At 39.6% G+C, this 13,142-nt stretch overlaps 1 protein-coding gene across 11 annotated transcripts in view; it reads right to left on the reverse strand.

Moving 5' to 3' along the window:
* Positions 1-887: 887 nt before the first annotated feature.
* The window catches only part of HMBOX1 (homeobox containing 1), a 125,681-nt gene continuing 113,426 nt past the window's right edge, over positions 888-13,142 (reverse strand). For 5 of the 11 annotated variants that reach the window (XM_032216215.1, XM_032216216.1, XM_032216217.1 and 2 more), the window contains 3 exons: positions 11,631-11,725; positions 11,290-11,391; positions 888-2,236 (listed from right to left, as the gene is read on the reverse strand). In XM_032216215.1, coding sequence (XP_032072106.1) covers positions 2,099-2,236; positions 11,290-11,391; positions 11,631-11,725 — 335 coding nt within the window. In that variant the 3' untranslated portion in view covers positions 888-2,098. The remainder of the gene's footprint in view (positions 2,237-11,289; positions 11,392-11,630; positions 11,726-13,142) is intronic. The other 6 variants (XM_032216221.1, XM_032216220.1, XM_032216225.1 and 3 more) reach the window with 6 other exon arrangements.

Genomic DNA, 13,142 nt, shown 5'->3' on the forward strand with positions numbered 1-13,142 from the left:
AGCACAAGAAAGAGAAAAACCACATGCTAAAGATACGTCTTGGGTTACAGGAATGCTTTTCAATCACATCCCCGCTTCCTTCATTTCAAAACAACTTGCTCAGGAGAATCACCTGGTGTTATTGGGCCAGGTCCATTTCATCAGAGATGTTCCTCATGGAAAATGTTCAAGGTTTATTATTGGATGACTGTAACATGAGCTTATAGCATGTTATTGTTGATTTATCCAATGATATTTATTCTTTTAAAAATGCTCAAAATACAAATATATATATATATATATATTTAGATAAGGAAAAAAATACCAAAGTGCTACATATGATCAAGACAAACGAACCAAAAAAATCCCTCCTCAAATTTGATTATTATTTTTTTTTGCTATATAGAAGTAAATTCATCTCACATTCCATCAGTATGTAATCCCTAATTCTAATTTCCTAGATAGCCAATATCTGAATCCAATCTCAGATTACCCTAACGATAGGAAAGTAAAAAAATAATCCTTTTTCCCAGGAGCACGAGAGCCACTAAATCCTTGGCTCGTGGCAACATCTAGTTCCTGCTGAAATATGGCTTCCAAGAATTAGTTAACCTGTTCAGACAGGTACAGCTTTCCAGCCGCTGAAGAACAGAACAGAACAAAGAGAGACAAAGAATGTGTGGCTAGTTTAGAGAAATAAGAAGCATCATGATGTGCTATCTTGGAGAGACAACACCAGACAATAGATAGGGATCACTGCACTCTCTACTATGCAAACAATGAAAATTTACATGTATGCATATTTTCTGTAACTAGTGAGGAGGGATAAGTAGGAGTTACTTCTTAATCCTTCCCTAGAGTGCACCATACTTTGGAGTAAGGAAGTGAGCGATTACCAACTTTTCAACCCAAGTTATCTGCAACTTCTGATTATAGTCTGAACTGGAGAGCTACTTCACATGTTTCATCAGTGTGTGTGTGTGTGTGTGTGTGTGTGTGTGTGTGTGTGTGTAAAAATAACTTATTCACTTCCATCAATGCTCATCCTATCTTCATATATAAATCATGTCTTTTCCAAGAGTAGGAATTTTTCATGGGGCTGTCTGAGAATATAATTGCATTGTGTGGGTTTAAATGTTAATGAACTTGTCGGGGCTCACTTATGACTAAACTGATAAAAGAATTGTGAATGATCCAATCACGCCTACATCATTCCTTAGCCACCCTCAGCCTTATTGACCACTTATTGGAAGGAACACAGCCACAGTGGGTCTCATTCAGAGACACAGCTTCTTCTATAGATGGAAACTTTGGCCTAACTGGGGATACTTAAGAATTGAAGGGAGGCGGGAAATGCTTCGTTCCTCCCATAACACAATTTGCAAAGAAAAGAGGAAGTTTATGTTGACCACGTCAGCAGCAAACATCAATCAAAAGAAGCTGGTGGACTTTCCCCTTCTCCTTCCCAACCAGCCAGGGTACTAATCCTATGGAAAAGCAGTAAAGAGGATATTGCTGCACTGCCAAGGGAGGCCCACCTTATTGGCACCTGGTAACAAGACGTTCACAACAGATCTGAGATTCATCATTACCCTGTTCTCTGTCCAAACTCTCAACCCATTTTCCTCTAAACCACTACATCTCCATTGTCTCCTTTTGGTTTTGTAACAATAACAAGAGGAAATAAAAAAAAGTGTTAACACCAGGAAGTCTGAAGGATAATCCAAGTTTGTACGGTTTTTTTTTTCCTACAGATTTAGCCTAAGGCTTGGAATCGAGGGCTGCCTACGACACCTGGAAGCACGTTCATGGAATGCTAAAGACAGAGCAGCAAAGGTTTTCATCTAGCTGAGGGATGGGAGCACTGGGAGCGGGAGGTCAGTCGGCTTGGTTAATTATCTGACTGGGAGTTAATACTGAGAGTTTATATGCAGAGTCAGAGGGCACCATGCCATCTTCACAGGACAAGACCCTAAACGGCAAACTTGACGTACAAGAGACTGCAAAGTTATATTGTAAAGAAGGACACATATTAGGGACCAGGAAAAAGGCTGCTAAGGTGCTACGTCTAAAACTAAGTTACTTTCTCATCTGGGAGCCCTCCCCCTCCATCGCGTCATCAGTCATCATCCAGGGCCTCTGTTTTGATCTCGCTGGTTCCTTGCCGGGCCAACGCCAGAATGGTGTGATTTACCGCTGCCATCTCCACGGCTAGTGAGATAGGGTCTTGGTGGTCGCTATGGCTAGTGTTGTCATCCTACATGAGCGGAGAAGGAGAAAGGAATGAAGAGGGAGGGGGAGGAACAAGTGTCATTAGCATCTTCCAACAATAATTTCATCCAGTTTTAAAATATGTCTTATAAACAGTCCAATGTTTTCATTCAATGGGCTGGAGAAATGGGGATAAATCAATTTTAAAAGAACGTATCAACATGCTGAACAGGCATTGGCTGAAGGGAAAATGGGGAGGAGGAGAGAGGGTATTTGGAGAAAACCTCATACTGGACGGATGAAAATGAAAAAAGGAAAGGCGCCCAAGGCAGCTTCCAAGCCTCAAGTTATTATTATTATTATTATGAGGCATGAACCAACCTACTAACCACCGGGAGAAAACCTTGGAGAATTCTGCCTAAACTTGAAAAATGGGGCAATGGTATGAAGACTAAATGAACTGTGCCATTTCCACAATTCAAATAATAGGGATGGCCATCAACGCTAGCTGACCTTACAGTAACAATTTTTGTTTGTTTGTCTGTTAAAGTTGAAAAGTGAAAGGAGAGTCAGGGAGCAAGTGAGATGATTTGAAGTGGGTGCTTGGAAACAGATTCTGCAAGAACTCCAGATCTGTATAAATGTAGAACCACAACCTTGTCCCACCGCTAACCTATTGTACCAAATAAAAAGTAAGAGATGCAAGTCAGTTTTGACAAGTTTCTATGACAGTGGTCTCCAATCTTGGCAACTTTAAGACCTGTGGACTTCAACTCCCAGAATTGAGCTTTGCTGGCTGAGGAACTCTGGGAGTTGAAGTCCACAAGTCTTAAAGTTGCCAAGATTGGAGACCACTGGTCTATGAGACAAGTGAATACGACTGTGTATTTATAGAAATTCATTGACGAGTGGGGGCTTTTTCAATTAGAGAAAACAGTGTCTTAGCAGCAGAAGTTATTTGTTTATGTCCCAAAGGTGCCTTTTCAAGAAGCAACTGGACTTTCTGGTTTTTCTTTGAAGATGTTTCACTTCTCATCCAAGAAGCTTCTTCAACTCTGACTGGGTGGTGGGGAATGGAAGGATTTATACTCCTTGCAGCTGTATATATCCATCCATTCCCCACCATCCAGTCAGAGCTAAAGTAGTTTCTTGGATGAGAAGTGAAACATCTTCAAAGAAAAACCAGAAAATCCAGTTGCCTCTTGAAAAAGCACCTTTGGGACAACGGTGACCTGGATGACTGAGAATCTCCATAGACATATCTATTTATGTTTTTGTATATGAGAAGAGAGGGGAAAAATGGGGTGGGTGAAATGATCTAACAAACTTGTGTATGTTCCTTTGGCTGCTTCTACACCATTTTTATTACCGTATTTTTTGGAGTATATGATGCACCTTTTTCCCTCAAAAAAGAGGCTGAAAATCTGGGTGCGTCTTATACACTAAACACGGCATTTTTTGCCTCCCGAAACCCCGCCCCTTCACCAAAATGGCCGTGCATAGCTTTCAGAAGTCTTTCAGAGAGCTCCTGGGGGCTGAGGAAGGCAAAAAGGAGTGAAAAACGGGCCGTAGTACTTTATAAGCCTCCTAAAGGCTATGCATGCATTTTTTTTTACAAAAATGGGCCTGTTTTTGCTAAAAGAAGGAGTATTTTTGCTTGTTTTTTGGGGGGCCACACCTCTGGAACACTCTGTAAGCCCCCAAAAGGCTATTCGTGCCTTTTTTGGGGGGGAAACAGGCCCCTTTTTGTGAAAAACGGGCTGTTTTGGAGAGGTTTGCAGAGTGCAAAAAAATTTTTTTAAATTTTCCTCTTAAAATTTTGATGTGTCTTATACGCCAGTGCATCTTATACACCAAAAAATACAGTACTTAAGAGTCCAAACACTTTCCCTGGGTTTTATGAAGGTCCAGAAAACAACTCCCACTTGCAATCCCTTCTATTTCACCCCACTCCCCATTTCTCCTGCCCCTTGTTAACCTGCAACAAACGTTACAAGAGAAAACAGGAAGAACTAAATAGAATTCTGAGAAGAATTTCTAGATGTTCTTTTTAGTTTACATTATTAAGAAATATATATTTATTGCTACCTAACCCTAGGATGCTACTCAACATAGGATGTTTACAAATCAAAACAAAATAAAATTAAGAAGATACGGGGAATTATCTTTTATAGTTTCTCAAGAGGAAAATGAGAACAAACTGTGTACCTTGTTATATCTGTATACCTTGGAGGCTATAGTGAATCCCTCTAAACACTTTTTTACTGAAGAATCAAACCCTAATTTTGTTATCACGCATGGGCTCATGTGATGACCTGTTTGTAATACATAAGCCCAAGTAAAAAGAAGATACAAAAGTTATTTTCTTATAGATTTAAATAACTTCTTTTTCCAACTCCAGATATATTGGCTAGGAATGAATGCTGTAGACCAAGGGTGTCAAACTCATGTAGTCATGGCGGCATCACATGACATATCAGGACTTCTCCCCCTTTCCTAAACCGGGTGGGGGCGTGGCCAGCATATGATGCATTCGGTCCAAGGGCCAGGAGTTTGACAGCCCTGTTGTAGACGAACATTCATCAGAGGAAAGTTATGGGACTGGTAGCCCAACCCTGTTGAAAGGTTTCCTGCTGGAAGCAGAGGGGTTTGAATGATGTTGAGAAGCAGATGGCACTTGTGGCTGGGGGGGACTCTTTGCACAGACCCATCTTTTGTACCAGTGATGCCCATTCTGGGACCAAGAAGCCTTGCGCATAGTCAGTTATGCTCTGGTCACTTCCCTGTTGGATTACTACAACATGGTTTTCATAGGGCTGCCTTTGAAGACCATTTGGAAATTGTATCTGGTCCAGAATGTGACGATACACAGAGTTTTGGGCACTCTATGGTGTGCTGGTGGGTTAAACTGTGCCATAGGGCAGGCACCGCAACTGAAAAGGACAGACCTCTGAGTCCTATAAGACAAAAGGGTCTAGAATAGGCCTGTCAAACTGATGGCCCGCAGGCCAGATATGGCCCACGCAGGCCCAACTCCACAAAGACAAAAACATCCTGATACGTCACAATACGGCCCACAATGCTATTGGGTTTGATAACCCTGCTCTAGAAGATCAAGAGGAAAAGCCACTATGAACGAGCAGTCAGATAACAGGGGACTGAGTCTGGGTCATGAAAACAATTTGAGAAAACATCTTCAGGCAAGCCTGTAATGCACAGAGATAAAGAAAGAGAGGGAGAAGCACTCTTGCAAAATTCTGTTACAACAGCTGCTACAGTGAAAGAAGTATTGACCTACATGGCATTCATTTCTTAGTCTGTCTACCTTGTTACCTCATTGCACTCAACACGATGTGTGCCGCTACCTCCTGAACCAGCTCAAGCTTCCAAATACTTTTCAAGGACAGAGCACAATCTCATAGTCCAACCAGGAAGTGATTATGAGCAGTGTCTCCCAGGAATGGATGAACCTGTCACAATTTTATTAAACTTAAGCTTTTTTACATTACCATAGGCCTCCTCTAAGTTAATGAAGACTTTTTTTTCCTCATATTTGTCCACTTCTCAATGACCAGTTGGGAACACAAGGACAAACACTTGGTCGGCATGGCCCTTGCTAGGGGTGAAGCAAAAGCACTTCAATTACCATCCCACCTCCTGCCTTTTTCTGTCAGATGTGTGTGATATACTGTACCTTCCCATCTCTCTATAGCTGCTATATTTTTTCTTCATATAGAAATAATAACTGCATTCTTCCACTTGCACTCATATCCAACAAATTGCACCCAAATCACAAATCTGTCCAGCTACGTATTGAGTAACACCTGAATGTCCATCATCCAATAATGAGGTATATCAATATCAGCAATCCCTTTATCTGGTCTACCCATGTGGTTTAGGGGGCCTTTGATCACCGTCTTTTCCCATGCAGTATGAAATTCCTCTATCACGGCTACGTGATGTAGGTGCCTGTTTGCTGTAGCTGGGCAGCTGAGATGATTTTCACACCTTGGGTGGCTCTACTGGGAGTTTAGACTCTTGTCATCCACTCCCATTTTATTTATTTATTTGTATCCTGCGTCTATTATTTTTACAAATAACTCAAGGGATCTAAAACTCCTTCCTCCTCCTACTTCCCCCAACAACAAAAACCCTGTGAGGTGGGTTGGGCACAGAGAGAATGACTGGCCCAAAGTCACCCAGCTGGTTTTCATGGCTAAAGCAGGACTTGAACTCACAGTCTCCAGGTTTCTAGCCTGCTACCTTAACCACTAGAACAAACTGGCTCACTGTTCCTTGCCCTTCCTTTCCAGGAATACCTGCCCCCCCCCCCAACTCTTTGACATACTGTATTATAACCATTTCCACACAAATCTTTAGATTACTCCTTCTAGCGTTCCCTCACTTCAGTTTCATCCTAAACTTTCATCACTTTATTTTTAATTCCATTCTTTCTACTGGAAACTCTTTTTGTGGCCCTTTTTGGTCTCTGCCAAAACAGTTCTTTACTTCCATCAAAATAACATCTTCTCTGCCTTTTTAATCTAAGCCGTTTCTTCCTCTCGTTGATTACATTCTTTGCAGCTATCTGTTTTCCTCTACACACACACACAGTACACTAGTTTTCTCTCATCTTCATTTTGGCAGCAATGTTTTCCTTAGATAATACAAGGTGTAGAAAGAAAAAGAAAAAGGATAATCTTTAAGCTGACCCATGTGGTATTCATCCATTAAAACCAATTATGCCACTTGATCAGCATGGCTCCAGATGCCCATAGTATAAACACCTGCACCTCCAATTTCCTATTTAAATGTTCTGGAATTCCCTATGCAATATGAAATGAAATTCCTCGGAGTGCTGATTCTTTGAAAATAGGAGGGCAATATACTAAATATCCTCCAGCCACATGCTGGCTTTTTGGTTTTTCAAATGGTTTCCAAACCTATTGAATAGTTTGCCACTGAAATTTGATTGTAGATTTTATTGCACAACTGGGTAGCAAATGTTAACACTAGTACAAACTTAGGAGTTTATATTTATTATCTTTAAAGGGTGTGTTTTTAAAAAGGTTTTTTAAACAATTCAGTTTTTTCTCAGCTCCACACATTTTCTTAGAGACAGCTTCCATACAAAGTAAAACGTGTTTCTTAGCCCTCACAAAGTTGCCTGTCCTAATTCAAACAATGTTAATTTTACACAGACACTTTTCCAAGCATGATTCTACTATTATAAAAATTCTAATTAATGTATAAATAATATTTTAATAAATATTTAAGGAAGCATCTTCTCGTTTAAAAATCTATGATTCGTTCCTCACATTTGTAGTAGCTAAGTATATATGAAGGCATAAGAGCCCAGTGGAAAAACACATGTAAGATTTTTTTTTAAAAAAGTCTGAAACTCTGAAAAATTAACTGGAGCAAGCAGGTGTTGATTATACCGAGCTAGAGGGATCAATGGTCTAGTTCTGTGTTTTTGAATATTGTAATTCACATAATAGAATTAAAATGTTACAGCTATTAATCTACCTTACATTAATTATAGCAACTGCACAATACACTATCCTGTATTTATTTGTAATTTTTTTTATGTTTTTAAAAAAACCATAGGGAATAAAATCTGGACAGAAAAATTGAACAGTCCAGCACATGTTCAGTAGCAAATGGCTTGACTCAAGTAATATATTTTAAGAATGTACCGTATATATATAGTCTTAAAGGCTAATCAGCCTGTGAAGACAATAGACACATTCAAATGATTATAAAACAAACTCTCAAACTATATTCCACAATACTATTCAAAAGAAATTATTGAAGAGCATTTTTGGTTAAAAAAAAACATGAATGTAATCTAAAACCCGGGTGTCATCTCAAATAAATTAAGAAAAATGTATAAGGCAGCTGCGCTCACGTCTTAATTCTCTTTAAAACACAGCATGAGAGTAAAGTTAATTTTCCACATCACGATGAAAGACTTTCTATAGCTTGTTGGTTATAATATCACCCTCTAAGGAATGTTTTCCTTCTGAACAGGTTAGGTTGGCTTAGTGTAGGACGGAAGAAGTCCACTGGGTGGATGGTCCACCTGCAGTTTATGGGCAGGCAGCTTTCAAAGGCCTTAAGTGCCCATGGTTTTATCTTCACTGTCATTCTTTCCCAATGTCATATTCATTGTATTAAAATACATCCACCTGGCTTCTCAACATATGATGACTCACAGAGTTAACTCATGCCTAAATGACAAATCATAGGGCTTTTTCATAGCTGCTGCCAAACCAACTGTTAAAAGAACCTTATTATCAGCAATAAAGTTGTAATGGATGGAGATAAATATATTAGATAGCTGCAACTTTTACCAGAAATCCTGGATTTACTTGTATGGGGAGGGAAATACATTTAAAGCCTTTCCTCCACAGATTGCTACTCTGACTCTGAATATGTGTGCTAATACCACGGTTGAAATGTTGACTCACCTATGTTTTAAAATACGTTGAACTTGAGCCAGAAATTCAACTGGTATAGAAGAGATGTTACGTGTTTTGGTCATTTCCCCTCAAATAATATACTGTATCAGCTGAAATTTCTAAATGGTCTTCAAACCTGAGCATAATTAGATTCTGTGATCATTATTGTCTTCTCTATTTTGAACCTAAGAAAGCTGAAGTTTGAGAAATCTAAACAGACCAGTGCTTAAACATGTTGATTTAAAAACCAAGATGGTTTGGGAAGTAAGTGCAATAGTTTTAAAAGGTTTATATATGCTCTCTCCAATACACACTGATGTCAATCAAAAGTTTAAAGAAGTAGTCATTACCCCTACTGAGATTTATGGAATATTATCTCCCATCATACTATTCCAAAACTCTCAAGAAAAGAACATGATTTTAGAAGAAAAAATTGACCCTAATTCATCCATCTATCCTCCCACCCGTTTCATATTTTTTTTCTGGTTAAAATGCTACAAGCAAATATTTGATAGAATTTAACCACTGATATTTCCCTTTTTCGTGTGGGCTCTGCCCCTCTTGTTCAATCCTATGAGAGGACATCGGAGACAATTGTTTGTTCTATCCAGCAATCCATTTACCAGCAGGATTTGTAATTTTAATCTGCATGTGTCTGGTTAAATGAGGAGGAAAAATAATGCTTCCTCATCATGATCAAGACTAACTAACAAAAGAAATGTGGTCATCAGGTTACTAGAACCAGAACAAATTACTAGGCTGTGTAACATGAGTTCCTGCAGGAACAATAAAAAACTGTGGAAGCTCAACAAAACAATTGATTTCTGCTTGTAGTCTTAATTAGATTTACACAAAGAGTAGAGAAAGAGAGAGTTGGATATGGCCTTACCAACCTATTGAACTTATACCCTGCTACAAACAATAAATCCAGAACTGGAACATTCTCAGCCAATGGCTGCCCAATATTTGGCACAGTTAACAAGATTAAAGTTCTGGCAATCTGATTATCTGAGTGAGAGCTTGACTACAGAAAAATTACAGACAAAGAAGCTGGATTACCACAGGGGACTAATTTGTTCCTAGCTGCTTTCATTACACATACAGGTTAAAGGCTTACATTTTATCTGTTTTTATTTTCCATATTCCCACTAAAAACATTCAAAAAAGTATGATTCATGTACAAAATATATCATTTCCGTTAAAAACACATTGATCACAATAATGCCATCTGATCCAAGCTAATTAATGCAGGAACCACAAAGCTGGAAGATTCTCAACAATGGAAGACCAGTGGGATTATCACAATTCTAAATAATTGGCCCCATTGTCCAACGGTTCTATTTGTCTTAATGATCAGTCCAAGATCTACATGTGTCTAACTCAAACATGAAATGTAGCCGAAGCGTCTCTTCTGTGAGAGAGCTTCTTTTTGTATTAATATCCTCTTATTTTCCTCTTTAGCGATCAGTTTCCTTTCGGAATTAAAAAGAAAAGAATTTTTAATTTCATTTCTTAGATTTATATTACCAAAATGTACACAAGGGTAGTTTTAAAAATACGACATAAACTAACAGAAAGTATGGAGGAAAGAGGGGGGGAAAAGAAACATAATAAAATATGAAGACTAGATGATAGCTATGGCCTATCAAGAATGCACAGGCCCTATAGCTCAGAGGCAGAACACCTGCTTTCCATGCCAAAGGTGCCTTCCTTAGCATCTCCTGAAATGGTTAGGGGAAACTCCAATAAGTGAGATCTAGAAAATCACTGTAAACCAGTACTTCAACAACACTGTGCTAGATGGACCAGTGGTGAAAGGCACTTCCTATGTTCCTAAAAATAAAAGCAATTTTTTAAAAAAATAGTATCTCAAGAGCAGGGACAAATTATGAAGAAAGCTTTACCCTGCCTTCAAAAGGTAAACACGGTGGCATCAGGAGGTTAGATGGAATATTCTTGGTTGGAATTGAGCTGCCGTATTATCAATTTACATCAATGCATTCAATTTTGGGAAGAGGAACATGCAGCTACGCATTCATTGCACTGGGGGAAAGGGGTGGGTAAGGAGAGAGTAAAACTCGTAGATCGTTATGGTATAAGCAGGGCTGTGTGTTCCACATCAAATGTGTAATTCAGCAAATTTACACTGAAACTTAAGCAAGTGGATTTGCTTTTATTTGGCAGGAATCATTAACTATTTTCTTTCCAAAATTGAATTGTAATTTTTTTCTGCAAGGAGTACACAGTGGGCAGGACATGGACATCAAGGTTACATAAACAATGACATCAGAAGGCAGAAGATAATAGTTGTTAGAAAAGGAAAGAGGATTCGTCAAATTGGATGAGAGATGCTTGCCTCATCCTGCTGTTCCTTCATGGGCTGTTCGGGGAACAGTATTACTAAATTGACCATGCGCAATTGCACATATGCCCTCAGTCCAGAATGGTAAGGACAAAAAGGGTGCATGCTTAAAACAGTTTCAAAAAGGATTTCTGGGGATGCACACAGCTCTGGTTACAGGGGCACAGGAGAGAAACAGACACGGTGGTGTTTACTATGCAAGGTGGTGCAAATTGGGGGGATTCATCATGCCCCTGCATTTGGCAAATATGTGTGAACAGAGTGTCAACTTGCTTGTTTTGAGCAGATCCTCCTGTCTTCTTCTAACTTCTCTGCTTCTCTGCCTCCCTCTGTACATCTTCCCTCCTCCTCCCCATTGCGTACTTGCCAAGACTCCTGTTGTATGACAATAAATCCATGTGGGTGAAGGCTGGTCCATGGGGGAGGGGGGAGGAATGCTGCGTTTTTCTGCCTTCCCCCATTGCACAGCAGGATAAAAGGCCACATAATCTTAGGAGGCTGAAGGATGAAAGACCCCCACCACTCCACATTCCGCCCCCAAACCCAGAGGAGGAAGAGCAGCCTACAGGGGGACTCTCCATATTGGAGCCCCCTGACTTAGCTCACATACTTACCTGCTCTGAATAGTCATTTCCGTCTACGTCGTCACTGTTGGAGTGGCCTCCGGGGCTTTGTACATCTATCCCATGACTCTCCAGGATTGCTGCTTCTTCGAAAAAAGCAAATTGATCCCTGAATTATCTGCTGCAGGGTTACCAATAAGGATGAAGATGAAAAACGAGAATCTTCACAAGTGGGGCATCTTGTTTCTTGTAAGAACCTCAAAGAAATACTCAGAACGTCTTCTTTTTTTTAAGTTTAAATTCAGCTATAAGAAAAAAATAATTCTGCAAGCCAAATTCTGCCAAAGGCTACAAAGATTTACTCCATTTGCAGAATTTCTGATGCAGGCTTGGATAAATTCTGATTTTATACAATTTCCTGTGGTGTTACTAATACTGGGGGAGAGGCAACTGTCTTTTTAACAGGATACTAAAGTATCTTTCTTGACTGCCTCTTTAAATTTAGAGAATTTAGCAAATGTTATTTATGGATTCATAAGGACTGGAAACTTCTAAATCAAACTTCCTTCTAAATCAAAACAGCAATTCTCAACAGCTGCATTCTGCAACTGGCATGATGATTTGGATTATCTTCCAACACTCCTGTCGAATCAGGTCACACACAAAACTTGTCCTACCAAATAAGCTTGCATTTAGGAGGCCCTTAAGAAAAGGGACTAAATGCACATTTGATTAATGAAACCATAATCAAAGGAATAAAGCAACATCTCTCTCGCTCACTTGCTCGCTCGCTCTTATTTTCTATGTAGTGATTGTGACTATCCCTTTTCTACAGTTTTAATTCTGGCTTGATGGTTCTTACAATAAACCCACACCCTAAGTGAAGTCCCCTTTTCATCTTCATTTCAACATGGTGCAAGCCCCTTTTGTGCATGTTGTTGCACTGTTAGAAAAATGAAAATTAATTTGGTTGGAGGAGTATAAATGCCAATTTAAAAGAAAAAAAATCAGTTTATATCCAGGGTCATCTGCCTTGGAAAATATTTTAAAACCCCAACTGGATTTCTAGCTGGCACCAATCCCTTGGCTGCAGAGCTTGCAATGCCTGTCCCTTGCAATAGAAATATACCAGGTTGCAACTCACAAGTTATAAGAACATAACAAGATGCTTCATTATTTTTTGTGAGATTGCAAAGCATCTCAGATTCATGCTACTTTATCGGTCTGCTATCCATAACACTACTGTTTGGTGTTTGGCTTTCTCATGATAATGGACAAAATCTGTCAGCTTTCTTTTGGTGTTGTTCCCCACCCCCACCCCAGACACCATCTTGCTCTCTTATCCTAAGGAAGTATAAGAACATAAGAAGTTCCCGGCATGGATCAGCTCAAAGGTCCATCTAGTTCAGCATTCTAGTTCCAACAATGGCCAGAGATGCCTCCAGGAAGTCCACAAGCAGGACTTGAAGGGCACAGCTTTTCTCTGGTGGTTGTAACCTTCAGCAACTGGCATTTCAAAATACATTGCATCTAAAACTGCAGATTGCAAATCACATCCCAGCC

The sequence above is a fragment of the Thamnophis elegans genome, chromosome 4, assembly GCF_009769535.1.
Source record: "Thamnophis elegans isolate rThaEle1 chromosome 4, rThaEle1.pri, whole genome shotgun sequence".
Classification (NCBI taxonomy): domain Eukaryota; kingdom Metazoa; phylum Chordata; class Lepidosauria; order Squamata; family Colubridae; genus Thamnophis; species Thamnophis elegans.